Source organism: Bufo bufo, chromosome 4 (assembly GCF_905171765.1).
Source record: "Bufo bufo chromosome 4, aBufBuf1.1, whole genome shotgun sequence".
Classification (NCBI taxonomy): domain Eukaryota; kingdom Metazoa; phylum Chordata; class Amphibia; order Anura; family Bufonidae; genus Bufo; species Bufo bufo.
This window is the reverse complement of record NC_053392.1, coordinates 529345403-529367442: the sequence shown is the minus strand read 5'-3', so window position 1 is coordinate 529367442 and position 22040 is coordinate 529345403. Positions and strand designations below refer to the sequence as shown.

Below are 22040 nucleotides of genomic sequence, written 5' to 3'. Positions count from 1 at the left end.
AGGAAAAATCACAGAAAGTAATGCACTAACGCATCACAAGCATCATATATGGACTAAGCCCTCACTCTGATATGATGAAATACAAGACTCTCAGCCAATATATTTTGATCAAAACACATCTGTGCCAGCCTACCCATGCCAAGGTGGTCTCAGTCAGGCAGGACCTACTCTAAACCTATCTATGCATTTGGGCAATACATTTAGGAGAGCAGACCCTGCACATATAGTGTGTTGCTCCTAGTTACCTCTGTGTGCATCAAGCAAGCAATGAGACGAGGAGCACGTACACCTATATGTACCACCTAATCAAGGTCGCCTGTGGGATAGGCAAAAAGTGCACAAAAAAATGCTACTCCCGAGATAAATGCGCTTCTATTTTATCTTTGGAGCAGCATTTTTGTACACGTTTCACCCGCCTATCCCACAGGCGACGTTGATAACAAGAATCAGCTCACTATATGTACAGGGTCTGCTCTCCTGAATGTAGATACATAGATAGGTTTAGAGTATGTCCTGCCTGACTGAGACCACCTTGACGTTGGTAGGAGGCCACAGATTTATTACCGCCTAAATCACCTATAAAAAACTGATAGGGGGCAGATGCCATCTTCCGCCCAACGTAAAATAAGGCTATAAATGTCTCGGTCACCAGAGATGTAGAATCAGCTGTAACCTCTGTCAGTGAAAGGGTTAAGAAAAAGAGAACCTGCTATATGAAATGAAGTCAATACATTAGTTGAAGATTCCTTTCATATGGTAATGTCTCGTACTTACACAATGGGGGTGTCTGTGATGTGTGTCAGGTTACTGGGTGAGTCGGATCCTCCAGTATTATTCCTCACTGCAGACGGGTGAGTAAAAAATATCAAATATATAATAAACTTCTTCCACACAGTGCTGAGTCTGTGTTTAATTTCATGGCTTGTGCAGCTGTCCTTAGCACTTTCCAGATATGCAAGCTGCAAATACAAATGTTCATTGTTTATACACTGACAGATGGAAATGTGTGAAAAATTTTTTTTGTATTTTTTTTTTTCATTTGAGTACAATATATTATGTAAACAATGTGATCCAGGTTGTGCATCATTTGGAGGCTACAGCTAATGATGACGTCCTCTCAGGACAGGTCAGATCGGCGGGGGATCCGACTCCTGGCACCCCTGCCAATCAGCTATTTGAAGGGGTTGCGAGTGCACCGTCCTATTCAGTGTTTACCTGTGCACTGTCTCCCTTGTAGCGACGGCACAGTGTAATTATAGCTTTCTCTTCTGTTCACTTGAATGCGCCGCCTCTACATAGGGAGACGGAGCGCAGGTAAACATTGAAGAGGACGACGTGCTCGCATGAGTGCCATGGTCTCTTCAAACAACTGTACACTTGCAAAGCTGTTCTCAGAACTCCTTAGAAATGAATAGAGCATGCTGGGAGTTGTAATTTCACCACAACTGGAGTGCCGGAGGTTAGCAATATCTGTAGCCTAGACCTGGGATGCTCAACCTGCGGCTTTGCAGCTGTTTTAAAACTACAACTCCCACCATGCCCTGCTGTAGGCTGATGGCTGTAGGCTGTCCGGGCATGCTGGGAGTTGTAGTTTTGCAATATCTGGAGGGCCGCAGGTTGGGCATGCCTGGCCTAGACAACCCTTTTAACTGCTCTGCAAAAGCTTTGGAAAAAAATGCTTGTCTTTATATCTGCATCCAGGGTCCATCCTACGATCTGACCTTTTATTTAGTCCCCGAGCCACCCCCCCCCCCCCAAAAAATAAAATAGGTTTGAATACTAGCAGAGGGAATCCATTTTGAAAGGCAATACAGGTCTCAGATACTGTGGAATAAAAGGAACCTCTTGCTAGGTTTGGGGGCATTAAATCACCAGCATGCTGTTATGCAGTGTGGGTTTGGCTTTCTAAAGATGAAGAACTTACAGAGCCTTGAAAAAGTGTTCATTCCCCTTGCGCTTTTCCACATTAGTAGTTATACTGAGGATAAATGACAGGTAGACTCTATTTACTATCAGGTGACTTCTGAAGGGAAATGGTCACACTGGATTTTATTTAGGAGTATCAGAGTACAGGGGGCTGAATACAAATGCACTCCACACTTTCAGATTTCTATTTATTAAAAATTCAGAAAAAAAAATAAATAAAAAATAAATTATAAAGAAAAAAGAAGGGGCAAAGGAAAAAAGAAAAGAAGGGGGAGAGAGAAAGGGGGAAAGAGAGAAGAAAAAAAGGGGAAAGAAGAAGAAAAAAAAAGGAGAAAAAAAAAAGAAAAAAAAAAAAAAGAGGGGAAGAGAAGGGAAAGAGAAGAAAGAAGGGGAAAAGAAAAAAGAGGGAGAAGGAAAGAAAAAAAAAAGAAAAAAAGAAAAGAAACAGGATCAAGGCATGGCTCCAAAAGCCAGTAGGCGCTCGGCTGACCTTTCTAGTCAGAAACCGGGCACAAAAACTTTTGAAACAACAAAAATAGATCAGTTCTTGAGGTCTCCAAGGGTTAATATGAGGGGCGGACAAAAGGACTTTGCCTCTAGAAAAAATGGCGACCCTGAGGTGACTGAGTTAGAACCACAAAAAGCCTCTAGACAACCTGAAGAAGAAGAGGGTATAATGGGAGAAGCTATGCCCAATGACAATTCCTCTCCGCTAGAAGAAATACTCCTAGCAGTTAAACAAAATGGGGATTTAATACAGGCTGTTACAACCCAACTTGGGTTTATCCAAGCGGATGTGGGTCTAATAAGAGATGATTTGTTAAAAATCCGAGACAGAGTTAACAATCTTGAGAGCTCTACGGCCTTGATACAGAACGAATCCCAAAAAACAAACTCTGAAGTCTCCACACTGAAATTAGAGTGTAACCTTCTGAAGAAAAAGGTGGCGGACCTTGAGGATAGATCGCGAAGATACAACGTGAGAATAATAGGGATCCCAGAGGGTGCTGAAGAGAAGAATCCCACTCAATTTATACAGAAGTTAATTTTTTAGAATTTCGGGAAGGACTCGTTCTCCCCACTGTTAATGATAGAAAGAGCCCATCGGGTCCCAGGGGGTAAACCAATCCCAGGGAGACAACCTCGGACAATTCTTGTTAAGTTATTGGCCACAGGGGATAAAGATATGGTATTGAGAAGGGCGAGGGAATGCTCCCCGGTTGTATATAATGGTAATAGATTGGCTTTTTTTCCGGATTTTTCAAAAGACATACAAGAAAAGAGACGCACATTTATGACGCTAAAAAAGAAGCTAAGAGAAAGGGATATCAAATACTCTCTTATGTTCCCAGCAAAATTGCGGATTATTTTTAATGACAAAATCCTATTTTTTGATACTCCAGATAAAGCCGCAGACTGGCTTGAACGAAATGATCTGTGACTTAATTGCTTTAGGATTTGGTGGGAACAATAACTGAATAACTGCTATAGGGGGTTTATATCCCCAATTGTCCTTTTCTCTGTTTCTTAATAGGGAGGGCCGAGTGTGGGGAGTGTGGGAGGGATGGTTATAGGAGAGAAATCTACTACAATACGTGGTGGATTACCTGTACGGGGGGGTGGGGTTTGGGTGGGAGATGGGCTGTGGTGCGTCCAACCTTTTTTTTTTGTTTGTTGTTTTGTCCCACCTAACCGCTTTTGATAATGACGACTAGAATCCTTGCCTGGAATATACGCGGATTGGGAGATAGAGGAAAAAGACAAGCGATTTTTGATTTGACACAGGTCCACCTACCAGCAAAAGTATGTTTGTTAGAAACTCATGTTACTGAAGAGACCTCTAGGGTGGTCGGCAGGGGATGGGCCGCGCATACGTATCATTCTACTTTTTCCAGCCACTCTAGAGGTCTTACTGTCTTGATACATAGACAGATTGATTTCGTCTGTGAGGCATCCTCTGTTGACCATCAGGGGAGATTTATCTTCCTATATTGTAGATTAAGGGGGAAGACATGTATTTTAGCTTTTGTCTATATTCCACCGCCATTTTCCTTTTTGGTACTTAATTCTTTGTTATTATTTATGGATAAATGGCCAGAGTGCCCAACAATGATTATTGGTGATTTCAACTGTAACATTGATCCTCTGCGTGATAGGGTCTCTACGAGTGCCAAGGGAGATAGCCCGGTTCAGGGGTCTCCCCTGGCACGGTTTTGCTCTGAGGCGGGTTTTGAAGATGTGTGGGGACACCTAGGACAGGGGAAAAGGGCCTTTTCATGCTTTAGTAAAGCAGGTAAATCTATGTCTAGAATAGATCTTGCATTAATAAGTAGTAAATACGTGAAACTCGTAAAACGAATGAAATATGAAACAAGGTCAATTTCGGACCATTCACCGTTACTCCTCGAACTCTGCTTAACCCAGGAAAGACACATACAAAAGCCCCCTTTTAGATTAAACCCTTACTGGTTATCAGTAATAAAGACACATGAAACAATCCAGAATGAAATTGGTCGATTTTGGGATAACAACTATGGCTCAGCTAAAATCCAAGTGGTATGGGATACCCTTAAGGCGTATATGAGGGGAATGATGGTCAGTAATATTGCGAACCTTAGAAAGGAGTATGGGAAAAAACAGAAAAATCTAGAAGAACTTGCATCATTGGCGACACAATCCTTTTATACGAACAAGACGGAGGAGAATAGAGAAAGTATGCAAATGGCCACACAAGTATACTCTAACTTTTTATTGGACAAGGCCCAACAGAGCCTTTTTTTTAAAGGGCAAAAATACTTTACGGAGTCAGGGCGACCTGGTAAACTTTTGTCCAGAGTGATCTCAAGTCAACAATCCAAAAAATATATAGATAATGTTAGAATGGTTAATGGTAGGATGGTTAGTGGACAGGGTCCTGTAGAGAAGGCCTTTGTGGACTTTTTCTTGGATTTGTATAAAGCTGATTTGAATATCACAGATGATAAGATGGATGCCTATCTTGATGACATTGCTTTTCCAACCATTACTGAGGCGCAAAAGAAAGCACTTGAATTGGATGTTTCAATCCAGGAACTTGAGAGAGCTATTAAATTATGTTCGGCCAACTCCACCCCTGGCTCAGATGGACTCCCATACGAATTCTACAGTAAATATGGGGACTCTATTCTCCCCAGACTGCTGGAGGTCTTTTCTGAATCAGTGGAGGACGGGAAGTTACCAGATTCAATGATGGAAGCCGTAATAACATTAATTCCAAAAAAAGGCAAAGATCCCGTAGATCTAGAATCATATAGACCAATCTCACTGCTTAATGCAGATGTAAAGCTCCTTGCGAGGATTTTGGTCACAAGGCTTTCTAGGGTTATTTCCTCCATTGTCCATCCGGATCAGAATGGCTTTATTCAAAATAAGGGCATGCACCATAATCTTCATCGGCTCTTTGCTAATATTCAGGCCCCTGGGGGGACCGCTCGCTCCATCCTGTCACTGGATGCCTCTAAGGCCTTTGACAGGGTGGAGTGGCGATTCCTCTGGAAGGTTCCGGTAAGGATGGGCTTTGGGGAAAGATTCATAGGCATTCTCAAGTGAGTCTCAATGGGATCCTGACAACTAGTTTTGATTTAAATAGAGGGACGCGTCAGGGTTGCCCACTATCCCCATTGTTATTTGATATTTATATTGAACCTCTTGCGTTGGCCATTAGGCAGGATGATCAAGTTAAGGGATTTGGTACGCTAGGAGTGCAAGACCGTATTTCCCTATACGCGGATGATGTTCTCTTTTTTATAGACCATACGGAAACAACTCTCCCCAGAATTATTCAAATGGTTAAATTATTTGGTGAGGTGTCCGGTCTTCTTATAAACTGGTCTAAGACCAGTTTGATGCCAATAGACCCCCTACCACAGAAAGAGGTTCTTGTGACACAGTTGGACATCGTTGACTCTTTTCAGTATTTGGGTTTGACTATATCACCCCGGGTTGAAAATTTTCTACAACTTAATTTGATCCCCATGGTGACAAAGATTAGAGCTAAAATAGGGATCTGGTTGAGACTTCCCCTATCTAGAGCTGACCGAGTTTCATTGGTCAAAATGGTGATATTACCACAATTTCTCTATGTGCTTAGGAATACACCTATCTGGATACAAGATAAATACTTTAAACTTATGGAAAGAATAATTAATGATTTAATATGGGGAAGAAAACGAGTTCGAATAAAGTTAGAATATTTGTATAAATCACTGGAGTTCGGGGGTTTAAATCTCCCTTACTTTAAAGGCTATTTTATTGCTACTCAGCTATTGATGTGCTATGAATCAGAAAACAGTGCACTTTTAGGGAAAATAGTGGGTAGCCACGCTCATAATAATATATTCACTCTTTTGGAATCCGGGTTACTGAGGAGCTATGAGCGGGGCTATAGAGAGAATATAAAATTACTCCTGAAAGTGTGGGCTACTACTAGGACATGGTTGAAGGTAAAGGGCTCATTTACATTCACGCCTCTTTGGCATAATCTGCACTTACAAAGGTTAGATGATATTGCAGTTGACACATTCTGGCAAAAGAATAAAATTTTGTATATTTCACAGGTAATTAAGGATAGAGAGATTAAGCCATTTATAGAGATATCACATAACATAGTAAATTTTTCATGGTTTAGATATTTTCAATTGCGTTCAGCATTATCTAGTCTGGACGATAAACTGGTGTTGGATATAGATAGCTCATCCTTCTTGAATGATTGGGTAGGGGGGACACCGCCTAGATTGAAGATTTCAAATATATATAAGTTATTACTTAAGGCACGATTTAGTGATACACAATCACCAGGACAAAGAGCGTGGGAGATGGATTGTCCGAACATACAAGTAGAAGGGTGGGAGAATATTTTTGGGAATCTAGGTTTACTATACCAGAACTTTAACCATGTTCTAGTACATTTTAATATTTGTCATAGATTATATGTCACCCCTTTATGGATGAATAAATGTGGGCTAAGAGATACCTCTAATTGCCCTAAATGTGACACCTCAGGCGCGGACTATCTTCATATGATCTGGACCTGTCCAGAACTTATAAAATACTGGAATAGCATTAACAACTTTATCCGTTACAAATTAAAAATACGAATTCCTTTCGAACCACAAGTGTTTGTGCTTAATGATCTTTCCAAAATAAGTTTCGGTCAGTCGGACCTGGTTTGCTCGATATATTCCAGAGATAAATACATGGATAAACCTAATTAACAAGGTAAAAAACTATGAGAAAATTATGTACACTGCTCAAAAAAATAAAGGGAACACAAAAATAACACATCCTAGATCTGAATTAATTAAATATTCTTCTGAAATACTTTGTTCTTTACATAGTTGAATGTGCTGACAACAAAATCACACAAAAATAAAAAAATGGAAATCAAATTTTTCAACCCATGGAGGTCTGGATTTGGAGTCACACTCAAAATTAAAGTGGAAAAACACACTACAGGCTGATCCAACTTTGATGTAATGTCCTTAAAACAAGTCAAAATGAGGCTCAGTAGTGTGTGTGGCCTCCACGTGCCTGTATGACCTCCCTACAATGCCTGTGCATGCTCCTGATGAGGTGGCGGACGGTCTCCTGAGGGATCTCCTCCCAGACCTGGACTAAAGCATTTGCCAACTCCTGGACAGTCTGTGGTGAAACGTGACGTTGGTGGATAGAGCGAGACATGATGTCCCAGATGTGTTCAATTGGATTCAGGTCTGGGGAATGGGCGGGCCAGTCCATAGCATCAATGCCTTCGTCTTGCAGGAACTGCTGACACACTCCAGCCACATGAGGTCTAGCATTGTCTTGCATTAGGAGGAACCCAGGGCCAACCGCACCAGCATATGGTCTCACAAAGGGTCTGAGGATCTCATCTCGGTACCTAATGGCAGTCAGGCTACCTCTGGCGAGCACATGGAGGGCTGTGCGGCCCTCCAAACAAATGCCACCCCACACCATTACTGAACCAATGCCAAACCGGTCATGCTGGAGGATGTTGCAGGCAGCAGAACGTTCTCCACGGCGTCTCAAGACTCTGTCACGTCTGTCACGTGTGCTCAGTGTGAACCTGCTTTTATCTGTGAAGAGCACAGGGCACCAGTGGCGAATTTGCCAATCTTGGTGTTCTCTGGCAAATGCCAAACGTCCTGCACGGTGTTGGGCTGTAAGCACAACCCCCACCTGTGGACGTCGGGCCCTCATATCACCCTCATGGAGTCTGTTTATGACAGTTTGAGCAGACACATGCACAGTTGTGGCCTGCTGGAGGTCATTTTGCAGGGCTCTGGCAGTACTCCTCCTGTTCCTCCTTGCACAAAGGCGGAGGTAGCGGTCCTGCTGCTGGGTTGTTGCCCTCCTACGGCCTCCTCCACGTCTCCTGATGTGCTGGCCTGTCTCCTGGTAGCGCCTCCATGCTCTGAACACTACGCTGACAGACACAGCAAACCTTCTTGCCACAGCTCGCATTGATGTGCCATCCTGGATAAGCTGCACTACCTGAGCCACTTGTGTGGGTTGTAGACTCCGTCTCATGCTACCACTAGAGTGAAAGCACCGCCAGCATTCAAAAGGGACCAAAACATCAGCCAGGAAGCATAGGAACTGAGAAGTGGCCTGTGGTCACCACCTGCAGAACCACTCCTTTATTGGGGGTGTCTTGCTAATTGCCTATAATTTCCACCTGTTGTCTATCCCATTTGCACAACAGCATGTGAAATTGATTGTCACTCAGTGTTGCTTCCTAAGTGGACAGTTTGATTTCACAGAAGTGTGATTGACTTGGAGTTACATTGTGTTGTTTAAGTGTTCCCTTTATTTTTTTGAGCAGTGTATAAACAGAGGGAAGCTGAGGAGAAGTGGACTAAGATATGGGGCGGTTGGAGGACTTGATTAGTTAGGATAATTATTCCTCTTTTTTTTTTTTTTTTTTTGACGCACCACAGGTACGGGGAGGGGGGTGGGCATAGGGAATGGGGATAAAGGGAAAGGAAAATGAAAAATTCTTTTTGTACTGTAATTTGCTTTTATATATCAATTAATAAAGATAATCAATTAAAAAAAAAATAATGTGAAAAACAAGGAATCATTTTCTCTTCACTTTACCAATACGGTACTTGCTACTCTGTGTTGATCTATCACATAATATCCCAATAAAATACATTTGAGTTTGTGGGTTTAACGTGAAAAAAATGTGGAAATAAGTTCAGGAGGCATGAATATATTTTCAAGGAACTGTATATATTGTAACAAGGTGAGTCTTACAGCTTTGGCACATGCTTGCAGTGAAGTGAGGTGTACTATCTACACAATTTGAAAACGTACAATACCCCTGGAATTAGCTCAGGCAATACAGTATATAAGCTCAATGTGAAAATGGCTGGGTGTGCCGAGGAACATCTTAAGAAAACTTTGACTGCACTTTTCAATGCAATTGGGGCTGTGGGTTTGCAACAAATAATGGCAAAAATGTATGCAGAAAGGACCTCCTCCTGGCTTGGAGCTGAATGTATGGGCACACGTGCATTAGGTGATTTCTGATAGTGAAGAGAAGGGTGTGAATCAATTTGATGGAAGTCTCATATGGGTTCTGTCAAGATGAAGACCTCTGTTTTGTATGTCAAACGGGGGCGGATTGGCTGTAGACCTTACATGGAAATTTCCCAAAGGGCCAATGCCCAGGAGTCCTCCAGAGCCCTCCTCACGGCCGGCCAGTGGAAGCCTTTGGAAATGTATTTTGTGATGGACTGTGGTATTTGGCTCTGTTGGGGTGGTATAATGTATACATTGGGGTTTAATGGCCACAGTGACTCCTTGAGTAGGGTTGAGGGTCAATTAAAAATTGATCACTCCCCTGTAGGGATCATTGCGTTTGACCTTTTTTTTTAGGAACTCATGTGAGGACTAGGAGACGCCTATGCGACGACTCCAATCATATTGAGCCCCCTAATTTAATTAACCATTGGTCAACTGCTCTATAACTGTCCTTCCATTCAGGGCCCCTTGTTAATGGACTAATTTTGTCTTGCCTTTTAGTTCGGTTTTTTTCAGGTAGGAGTATAGAGTTTTGCCTGTAGGACGCAATTAGATTATTGAGTCGCTTCCATGCCTTAGCAACAACATATGTCATTTGACACCCCCCCCTTTCCTTCTACTGGCTACAGCGGGATTTTTCTCCTGCACTTAGCAACAGGATACGTCATCAGACTCCTGTTTCCCATTGGCTGGAGTGCGAAACCTATCACCAACCCAGCGCATACGCAGTGGAATGGGAAGTACGCCGGACATTAGCGCGTGCTTCTTTGCATATTGGACCTCACACGGGGCACCTCCAGGATGCAGTAAGTGGTTCATCAATGATTTTAATGAATTGAATGTAGACTTCTATTGATTCCCATGTATTTATATGCAAGATCGACACATACAGTACAGACCAAAAGTTTGGACACACCTTGACCATGACTATGAAAATTGTAGATTCACACTGAAGGCATCAAAACTATGAATTAACACATGTGAAATTATATACATAACAAACAAGTGTGAAACAACTGAAAATATGTCATATTCTAGGTTCTTCAAAGTAGCCACCTTTTGCTTTGATTACTGCTTTGCACACTCTTGGCATTCTCTTGATGAGCTTCAAGAGGTAGTCCCCTGAAATGGTTTTCACTTCACAGGTGTGCCCTGTCAGGTTTAATAAGTGGGATTTCTTGCCTTATAAATGGGGTTGGGACCATCAGTTGCGTTGAGGAGAAGTCAGGTGGATACACAGCTGATATTCCTACTGAATAGACTGTTAGAATTTGTATTATGGCAAGAAAAAAGCAGCTAAGTAAAGAAAAACGAGTGGCCATCATTACTTTAAGAAATGAAGGTCAGTCAGTCAGCCGAAAAATTGGGAAAACTTTGAAAGTAAGGGCTATTTGACCATGAAGGAGAGTGATGGGGTGCTGCGCCAGATGACCTGGCCTCCACAGTCACCGGCCCTGAACCCAATCGAGATGGTTTGGGGTGAGCTGGACCGCAGAGTGAAGGCAAAAGGGCCAACAAGTGCTAAGCATCTCTGGGAACTCCTTCAAGACTGTTGGAAGACCATTTCAGGTGACTACCTCTTGAAGCTCATCAAGAGAATGCCAAGAGTGTGCAAAGCAGTAATCAAAGCAAAAGGTGGCTACTTTGAAGAACCTAGAATGACTGACATATTTTCAGTTGTTTCACACTTGTTTGTTATGTATATAATTCCACATGTGTTAATTCATAGTTTTGATGCCTTCATAGTCATGAAAATAAAGAAAACTCTTTGAATGAGAAGGTGTGTCCAAACTTTTGGTCTGTACTGTATGTTGAGATATTTTGACTAATATTGGTGACACCCCCCCCCCCCACTTCCTGGGTGGTGTCACACACACCCTTTTATAAGGCATATCTTATGGTATAGTCTCACTGCTTGATAATGACCAGAGATGGTCGAAACGTCGCTGTCACTATGCTGATGATTTGAAATAAACCAATTAGTATTTTGCACAAATGGAAGAGTGCTGCGGATCTTTACGTATAACTGGTACATGCTGGGACCCTCAGCCAGGATCTCTACCCGCGAGCACCATCTTTCCTATCAATGGTAGATACATTTTTACCAATTGCTGGACTCTGTAGTGCTGCTTATCTTTTGTTATTTTTCAGGGGTGGTATAATGTGCCACAATAAGGTATTGCTGGCCCTGCCTTGCATCAATTTGGACCTGACTACAAAACAGGGCCCCTTTAAGTTCCCAGTCCGCCCCTGATGTCAATGAACTACCTACTTCTCTTTTCTTATTGGTCACTGGATCCAGATCTTCATATATGCAGGCCCTCACATCCTTCTCATCTCATACGGATAACAAGGAACTAGAACATTGCAGAATAGACGTGTGTGAAGATACCCATGACAAGGATCCTCTAAAGCATCATAAAAGAAAACTTAAAGGTCTACAGCTTTGTGTCTACAGGGCCTATACAGACCTATGTGTTCCATGGTTACAGACTACAAACTGTGTTGGCTGGCTGCAGTTATTCTCCTACATACTAATCTGTTCAATGTATGTCAGCACCAAGTGGGTGTCAGACAGAATGGAATAGGCTACACCCCAATATTTCCAACCATGAATGGATAATGTAGGACATGACATAAAATACAATAGTGCGGAAATGGCAAAAAAATTATTTTTCAGGTTTCCATAAACAGTATGTGTCGAGGAATAAAAGACTAGGACACGTCTAGATCTAATCATCAAATTTTATTATCACAGGGTCATGACCAGTCTTTTTTAAAAAGGTGACAAATTCATCGGGAGTAATCCCCATTGTTGCAGAATTGGTCATCGGATGGAAATAGAGCCTCTCGTGGCCTCCTTCTAAAAACTTGGAATCCAGAACAAACTTTACTTCAACCTTGTCATCGCAGAAGAGGGCGAGTGGGGTGGCACAGCCCTGACCCACTTTCAGCTTCTCAACCATAGAAGCTTCATCGGCAAACCTGAGATTTCCGCTGCCAACATTCAACTTCTTGGCAAGATCATTGAGGTTTACCTGGCGGTCGTGGAGCACAGTCACCAGCCAGAGCCCTTTCTTCTTCTTGTCTTTCAAGAACAGATTCTTACTGTGTGCCCCTTTTAGGTGCTGGACATGTGGCATCATTTCCTCCACTGTAAAGACCTGGAAGACATAACTCGGCCTCCTTATTGGAAAGAACTATGTGGCTTTTTTTTTTTTTTAGAGCCACACAATTATTTGAGACGTATAAAAAAATAAAATAAAAAAAGACAGAATTGCACCTACTTTAGAATAAATAACATCAACGTTATTACATTTGTCACATAAAATGTTAAACAAGAAAGCTAAGTAAATAGCAATGAGGAACGGCTAAATAGAATATTACATATCTAATTAAAATGAACCAGTAAGGCTAATGACCAGTATACACTCTCAGTGTGGAAGCCCTCAATACAGGACTGATAAAATAGGGTAAAAAGCCATGCCAAATGCTTACACATATCCATAACCACTTACTAGCATCTTCCGCCATGTCCTTGCGCCCCTAGGTACATTTCGCACTGCTTCTTCAGGAGGCGACGGGGGCGGGACGACAAACCCATTAATTTCATATAGCAAAAGCTGAAAATGTGTTCATATCTCCTTCACTACAATCATCCAGGTGCCAATAGCCCTGAAGTCATACACCAGAGATGATGGCGAAGTATACATGAACGCATTTGCAGCTTTTCCTTAGCTGCTTGCTATGTGAAATTACTGGGTTGGTCACCCCCCCCCCCCCCATTGCCTCCTCCTGACAAAGGAGCGCAAAATGTACCTAGGGGCGCTAGTAAGCAGTTCTGGATATGTGTAAGCATTTTGTATGGCTTTTTACCCCATGTCCTGTATATAAGTGTATATTGGTCCTTACCTTACAGGGTTTTTGTAGCCTTGCTGGTTGTAGGGCTGTTTCGATACCAAAGTTTTGATTCGGTTTCGATTCCATAAAAAAGTATTGCTTGTATCAATAGTGTGGAGACAGCACACCAAAGACGGCATATAGCTTCAATTCAACATTTATTTTACCAGTGGTACAATCTCAGATTTACATTTATTGCTTATTGCAACGTTTCGAGCCCAGTTTTGTGCCCTTCATCAAGCTATAAATGCAGAAAGAAGGAATATATATAAAATGCCGTGGAATTCTGACACCCGGCCTTATCAGCCTGATAAAGGGCACCAAACTGGGCCCGAAACGTTGCCATAAGCAATAAATGTAACTCTGAGATTGTACCACTGGTAAAATAAATGTTGAATTGAAGCTCCATGCCGTCTTTGGAGTGCTGTCTCCACACTATGGATACAAGTTATTTATAGAAGGAGTCGGAGGGGACGTGCACCCACAAAAGCCACTGATAAGACGTGTGCTGAGGTCCTGTTGTGATAAAGAAGTATTGCGATACTCGACACCAAGCGAAATAAATTAAACACCAAAAAAGCTGTGTGCATTCCACATTTTATGGAACGTCCGGCCCGGCCCATAATAGAACAGTCCGATCCTATTTTTTTTTTAGGGGAAAAGGTGACTAAAAAAATTGGGGAATCGCGCAGTTTTTATTTATTTATTTTCTGTTACAGCGTTCACAGAATAGGAGATATTTTTTCATATTTTAAAAGTTTGGACTTTTCGGATGTGGCAATATGTAATATGTTTATTTATTGTTCATATATTTTATATGTAAAATTGGGAAAGGGAGTGATTTATACTCCAATATTTTATTTATTTGTTTGGTTACTTTTTATTTAATAACTATTTCTTCCTTAGGGGCTAGAACCTGGGATCTTTTCATCCCTTGTCCTATTCACCTTGATAGAGCTCTATCAGGGAGAATAGGACTTCACATTGTCCCTGCTGCCATGGGCTTTGTAGCATCCTGGCTGCCATGGTAACCGATCAGAGCCCCAGGATTACACTGCTGGGGCTCCGATCAGAAGCTGCCACTGCACCACCAATGAGGAGGGCGGAGGGGACCCTGCACCACCAATGATTTTAATACGGGGGGGCGAACTGCGTCACCAATGATTTTATTACTGGGGGGTTGAGGGGAGGAGGGCGCACTGCGCCACCAATGATGATTAACATTTAATACAGGAGGCGGGTACGGCACCTGAGGGGTTAACTGCCGCTGATCGCAGCTCCCCGCCAGCACCCGTCTCCTGGATTTGTATTAAACATTTACTTTCATTGAAGGCGCAGTGCGTCCGACCCTCTCTCTCTTCATTGGTGGCAGCGGCGCCACAGGGGGGTGGGAGAGACTGCTTCCTTCTCCCCTGTGCTGCTGAGGAGAACATGGAGCGCGCTGATACTAGACTGCACAATAGCAAAGCCTAGTATCGAAAAAAAGGCAAATCCCGGTATCGAGGTCGATACCAGACAAAAGTATCGATTGGATATCGAACATTCGATACCTGAAACAACCTAGCTGGTTGATTTGAAATAGATATGAATTATTCTATTTAGTCACTCCTCACTTCATTGCTATTTACTTAAATTTGTTTAATGTGATTTTATGTGACTATTGTAATAAAATTGATATTTTTTGTACCGTAGGTGTAATGACTCAATTTTTTGTGTGGTTTTTGTACATACAGGTGAAACTCGAAAATGTTTTAATATCGTGCAAAGTTCATTTATTTCAGTAATGCAACTTTAAAGGTGAAACTAATATATGAGATAGACTCATTACATGCAAAGCGAGATATTTCAAGCCTTTATTTGGTATAATTTGGATTATTATGGCTTACAGCTTATGAAACCCCAAAGTCACAATTTTGAGGTACCCTTTGCTCAGGGCATATGGATTAATTAGCTGACTAGAGTGTGACACTTTGAGCCAAGAATATTGAACCTTTTCACAATATTCTAAGTTGCATTAATGCAATTCCTTTTAATTTGCATTACTGAAATAAATGGACTTTTGCACAATATTCAGATTTTTTCGAGTTTCATCTGTACTAATTTTGGGAGTTTTGACCTACTTAGGCCCGTTTCACACTGCAGTTATGTTACCAAACTGCGTGCAGCAGTTTTTGTCCTGCCAAGGGGCTTTTTTGGTAACATCCAGCAACGCCGGATCCAGAGAGCTTCAGCAAGCTGTTCTCCGCTGAGCAGCCTGCTGGAACTAGTAACGGCCGTGTGAACCAAGCCTTAGTATCCTGATAGGAGGGTTTGGTCTCCATTTGAGATGGGTCTGGTATTGCAGGTCAGCTTCACTCACTTGAACAAGGATACACTGCAATACCAAACAGCCCACCCCCAAAAGAGATGCTGTTTTGGGAAGAAAAGGAGGCATTTTTTTTAAACCCTGGGCAACCCCTTTATTAAGCAGTGCAGTTAGCCTAAGCTGGTTGACCACTATAAAACCCTGCTCTTTAACAGACTCTATAGCACCAACACTCATCCACTGAAAGCTATTTTACTCGGCTCCACCATATAAACTCTCAGCCCAGTATGCCAGACACATCTGGTTATGGCCTAACTTGAAATCCAACATGCTTTATATTTTGGGGGGACAGTTGGGTGACTCCATATACAAAACTTATGGATGTAGTGACTGACAGTAAGTGAATCTCCTGGAATTATTTAGGTTTCTGCATTGGTCACTAATAAAAAGCGGTCTGATTGTTATACAAGTCACAATTGTAGACAAACACAATCTAAACTAATAGCACACCAATAGTTTTGCTAGGGGCATCTTCTTCAGCAGCGCCGACAGCCCCTATCTCCAGAAGAATGCTGCGGCATGACTTGAAGAGGGCTGTGAACACAAGACATCCCCAAAATACTGATGAAGCTAAACACATTTGCAGGAAGGAATGGTCCAAAAGTCCTCCTCAACATTGTGCAAATCTTTCAACAAACACTGGAATCTACAGGTAATAAATTAAAGGGTTCACTTACTTCTTCTTCCGCATTGTGGATTTTTACTCTATTTTCTCAATAAAAGACATTCTGTGCGTTGTTAGTTTAGTTATATTGTGTTTGTCTAGAATTGTGACATCAATCAGACCACATTTTATTAGTAATCAATAGATAAATTTAGGTAATTTCAAAGGGTTCAAATACTTTTTCTTGCAACCGTTGGTCACTACAATCTCCAATTTTGTATATGGGACCTCCCAACTGTCAATAACTTTTACAAAGACAGGTGCACTGTGCGGTCTTACTAAACCCTCATACTGATGTAAAATTGAGAGATTAGCCAACATATCCTACTGTGGAGGACATGTCTGAGCCCGAGCACCGCGCCAAGGTTTCTCAAGTAGCTCGGGACCTAACGCTAAACCTACCTGTGCCGTATGGGTAATACAAGGAGCCAGTGGGCAAATTACAGGAGCGCAAGGACTGACTCACGGCAACTGTCCCCCCACGGCTGATGAGAGAGCTAAGTGTGTCAAACATGCTGGATGTCAAGGCAGGGACCACCAGATGAGCCTGGCATGCAGGGCAGTGTGTGCACGATTCTGGTGGAACCAAGTAAAAGAGTTTACTTTTTCTTGCAAATGTATGTTAAAGGGTAACCCTCCCCCTTTCTGGCCACTGCAAAGGACAGGTGACATGGGAATTAAGGTACATTCACAACAACAGTGGAAAATGGCCTTCACACAGCCATTTTCAGAACCATTGAAGTCCATAGGGTCAAGTCACCCCATAGTTTTGTAAGTCACATTGCCGTTGTTTTTTTTGGTTTTGTTTATATGGCCAGCAAAAAACATAAGTCCAAAAACAGGACATGTTCTATTTTTGGCCATTTTGACTGGCAGACGGACCCCTGTGAATCGTAATGGGCCCTGTTTAACAGCCATTTAGACAGAAGAGCACCTGGCTAATGTCCATTTAAAACGGGTACATGAGTGGCGCAGAAGGACCTTTCAGGGAATATGGGAGCCAGCAGGACCTAATGCTCCCAGAGTCGTGACATCACATGATCATGCAGAAAGTGTCACCACGTCACTGAGGAGCAGAGCAGGTGTCCCGGGCGAGCCTGTGGTGAGGATTTGTGTTTTTTTTGTAGGCACTACTGGGGGTGCATTATAATATACTGAGTGCACTGGGGGAAGGGGCATTATATCTACAGAGAGCACTGTAGGACACCATTATATATACTGTGGACACTATGAGGAACAATGGGGGCCATTATATACACTGGAGGAACTACAGAGGGGCATATATATATATATATATATATATATATATATATATATACATACACACACACACACTGGGGTCACTGTGTGTGGGTGGGGCATTATATATACACTGAGGCCCTCCTACTACACAAGAACTATAGTGGGGTACTATATGTATGGGGTCACTGTGCGTATGTGGGGCCCATTATACTGAGAGCACTACAGTGGGCATTATTTATACTGGAAGAACTACAGGGGGGCATATATATCCTGAGGGCACTGCAGAGGGGCATTATTTATACTGGAGGAACTATATACTAGGGTCATTGGGCGGGGGGCATTATATATACTGAGGCCCTACTACTACACAAGAACTATAGTGGGGCACTATATGTATACTGGGGTCACTGTGCGTGTGTGGGGCCCATTATACTGAGAGCACTATAGTGGGGCATTATTTATACTGGAAGAACTACAGAGGGGCATTATGTATACTGGAGGAACTACATTGCTCAAAAAAAATAAAGGGAACACTTAAACAACACAATGTAACTCCAAGTCAATCACACTTCTGTGAAATCAAACTGTCCACTTAGGAAGCAACACTGAGTGACAATCAATTTCACATGCTGTTGTGCAAATGGGATAGACAACAGGTGGAAATTATAGGCAATTAGCAAGACACCTCCAATAAAGGAGTGGTTCTGCAGGTGGTGATCACAGACCACTTCTCAGTTCCTATGCTTCCTGGCTGATGTTTTGGTCACTTTTGAATGCTGGCGGTGCTTTCACTCTAGTGGTAGCATGAGACGGAGTCTACAACCCACACAAGTGGCTCAGGTAGTGCAGCTTATCCAGGATGGCACATCAATGCGAGCTGTGGCAAGAAGGTTTGCTGTGTCTGTCAGCGTAGTGTCCAGAGCATGGAGGCGCTACCAGGATACAGGCCAGTACATCAGGAGACGTGGAGGAGGCCGTAGGAGGGCAACAGCCCAGCAGCATGACCGCTACCTCCGCCTTTGTGCAAGGAGGAACAGGAGGAGCACTGCCAGAGCCCTGCAAAATGACCTCCAGCAGGCCACAAATGTGCATGTGTCTGCTCAAACGGACAGAAACAGACTCCATGAGGGTGATATGAGGGCCCGACGTCCACAGGTGGGGGTTGTGCTTACAGCCCAACACCGTGCAGGACGTTTGGCATTTGCCAGAGAACACCAAGATTAGCAAATTCGCCACTGGCGCCCTGTGCTCTTCACAGATGAAAGCAGGTTCACACTGAGCACATGTGACAGACGTGACAGAGTCTGGAGACGCCGTGGAGAACGTTCTGCTGCCTGCAACATCCTCCAGCATGACCGGTTTGGCATTGGGTCAGTAATGGTGTGGGGTGGCATTTCTTTGGAGGGCCGCACAGCCCTCCATGTGCTCGCCAGAGGTAGCCTGACTGCCATTAGGTACCGAGATGAGATCCTCAGACCCCTTGTGAGACCATATGCTGGTGCGGTTGGCCCTGGGTTCCTCCTAATGCAAGACAATGCTAGACCTCATGTGGCTGGAGTGTGTCAGCAGTTCCTGCAAGACGAAGGCATTGATGCTATGGACTGGCCCGCCCGTTCCCCAGACCTGAATCCAATTGAGCACATCTGGGACATCATGTCTCGCTCTATCCACCAACGCCACGTTGCACCACAGACTGTCCAGGAGTTGGCAGATGCTTTAGTCCAGGTCTGGGAGGAGATCCCTCAGGAGACCGTCCGCCACCTCATCAGGAGCATGCACAGGCGTTGTAGGGAGGTCATACAGGCACGTGGAGGCCACACACACTACTGAGCCTCATTTTGACTTGTTTTAAGGACATTACATCAAAGTTGGATCAGCCTGTAGTGTGTTTTTCCACTTTAATTTTGAGTGTGACTCCAAATCCAGACCTCCATGGGTTGAAAATTTTGATTTCCATTTTTGAATTTTTGTGTGATTTTGTTCTCAGCACATTCAACTATGTAAAGAACAAAGTATTTCAGAAAAGTATTTAATTAATTCAGATCTAGGATGTGTTATTTTTGTGTTCCCTTTATTTTTTTGAGCAGTGTATATACTGGGGTCACTGGGTGAGGGGCATTATATATACTGAGGGCACTGCAAGGGTTGGGATAAAAAAAAAAATCTGTGAAATTCATCTGTTTTTAATGGCTGTGCATAAAACGGATGTTAAAAATTGTTAGACGGCCAGAAAAACGGATACGCACACGGATGCAAAATGGCCATGAAAAACTGACTTTTTATGGCTGTTTTTTCTCATATGAATGTACCCTCACCCTTTGGCTACATTCACACGACCGTATGAATAAGTCCGCATCCGTTCCGCAATTTTGCGGACCCATTCATTTCTATGGGGCTGCAAAAGATGTGGACAGCACACAGTGTGCTGTCCGCATCCATAGTTCAGTGCCGCAGCCCCAGAATTTTTTTTTTTTTTACCATGTCCTATTCTTGTCTGCAATTGCGGACAAGAATAGGCATTTTCTATGATAGCGGCGGCGGCATGTGCGGTCCGCATATTGCTGAACACACATGGGCCGGTATCCGTGTTTTGCGGATCTGCAAAACACCACAGTCGTGTGAATGTATGGCTGACTTTACAGCATACTCCTGCAAGTTCTTGTAGTTACGTGTTGTATGGGGATTTTGCCATTGATTTCACCCTTTGCATTACAAATCTGCAGGAAAGATCTGGAAGAAATTCAAGATTTACTATAATCTACAGCGCATCAAAATTCTTGGCGATTTTGCCATCACGCGTTCATTCACGTGTAATGTTCCCTCCATCCTCCCACAGGACAAAGCTATGGAATATGTTCAGAGAGATCAATATGTCTATCGTGTCCATTCAGCTGCCCCCTAGCAGATGGCAGGTGGAGGACCATCACAGAATATATCCTGCAGCCCTCTGATTACAGTCGGTAGAGGGCGCTGTACAACCTCGAACGCTTTCTAAAGCCTAAACGCATGGACCTTGCAATGTAGGGATACAGCGCCCTCTGGTGGCAACACGTATACTAAAACGTGGCACGAACAGAAAGGAGCACACGCTGCGACTCCACTGCGGTATTACGTGATTTACAACAGAGCCCTCATTCTACAAGGTGACAGGACGCAGTTCAGACCCACCTCAGGGTGCTCCACACACACTGGCTGGATACCCAGCTCCTGGAGGTACTGCTGCAGCTCATCCCTCAGAGAAGGGTTGTTTCTAACCTCCATGCTCCGTAAGCACTGTGTAACGTCACGTGGTCAGCTGTCATCATACTCACTCCCCCGGAACTTCCTGTTTAAGCGGAACTAAACAGAGCGTTATTTTTCCGGGGGGACATTTGTAGAGCGCACACGTGATGTCTGTGTCCTGGGGCTGACAGTCACAGGGAACACAAGGCACTTCTCTTCTTCTCAGCTTCCTGGAAAGCTGGGTGACAAGGGACATCACCCAGCTTTTCCACACTGCAAGGCACATCTGTATTGTTGTCCAGTGTTATATACTTGAAGGCTCATGTCTTATGGCCTCAAACTGCAACTCCCAACATGCTTGGATAGCTATAAGCTGAGCATGTTGGGAGTTGTAATTCAATGCAGTGCTAGGTTGGTGGATCTGTCCCTCAGGAGTCTGGGAAAGCCGAGTGTTAGCGGATTGGGGTTTTATCACTGCAGATTTTTCATTCAGAAAGCGACTACAGCTTGTGTGGCCGATACAGCGGAGGTCACTCAGCTTTCCCGGAAGCTGCTGGCTGTATAGAATATTTAACCCCTTCCCCTGTCTGTATTTGGGGCCTTAGTGACCAAGCCATTTTTCTCATCATCTCTTTTGCACTACATAGTGTACATCTGTTGTCTGCCACTTACAATGCAGCTCTAACACCTCTCCCAAGAAAGTTTACTCACACCTAAGGGTGCTGCTATACGTTGTGGCTGTGCTGTGTTTAGGATGTAGCAAAAACCTGCATAAAATAAATGGCATACAAAAAAAGCCAGGAGGTTTTTACAACTACTTACCTGTGGGTATAGTGTGTTTTATACCAGCTAGGTTTTACAGGAGGAAAATAAAGAAAAACAAATATTTCTTATCAGACTTAAGAACTGAATTCCCTGTGAATATAAACTCAACAATCTTTACCAGGGTGACCACCAATATGGCCTTTACAAGCTGTCACCTTTCCTAGACTTTTATTAGATCTCATATTAGGCCCCCCAATGTTAATGAGACCTCAGATCAGACCCCCCAATGTTCATGAGACCTACGATTAGACCCACAAATGTTAATGAGACCTCAGATTAGACCCCACAATGTTAATTAGACCTCAGATCAGATCCCCCAATGTTAATGAG

General features: G+C 43.2%; 1 protein-coding gene across 1 annotated transcript; it reads right to left on the bottom strand.

Moving 5' to 3' along the window:
- Positions 1 to 12223: 12223 nt before the first annotated feature.
- On the bottom strand, positions 12224 to 20968 carry LOC120997409 (prolyl-tRNA synthetase associated domain-containing protein 1-like). Its single transcript, XM_040427483.1, has 2 exons — positions 20832 to 20968; positions 12224 to 12656 (listed from the first exon to the last, which is right to left on the bottom strand). The coding sequence occupies exons 1-2, from the start codon at positions 20922 to 20924 to the stop codon at positions 12225 to 12227; spliced, it is 525 nt and encodes a 174-aa protein (XP_040283417.1). The 5' UTR covers positions 20925 to 20968; the 3' UTR covers position 12224.
- Between the last annotated feature and the right edge of the window lie 1072 nt (positions 20969 to 22040).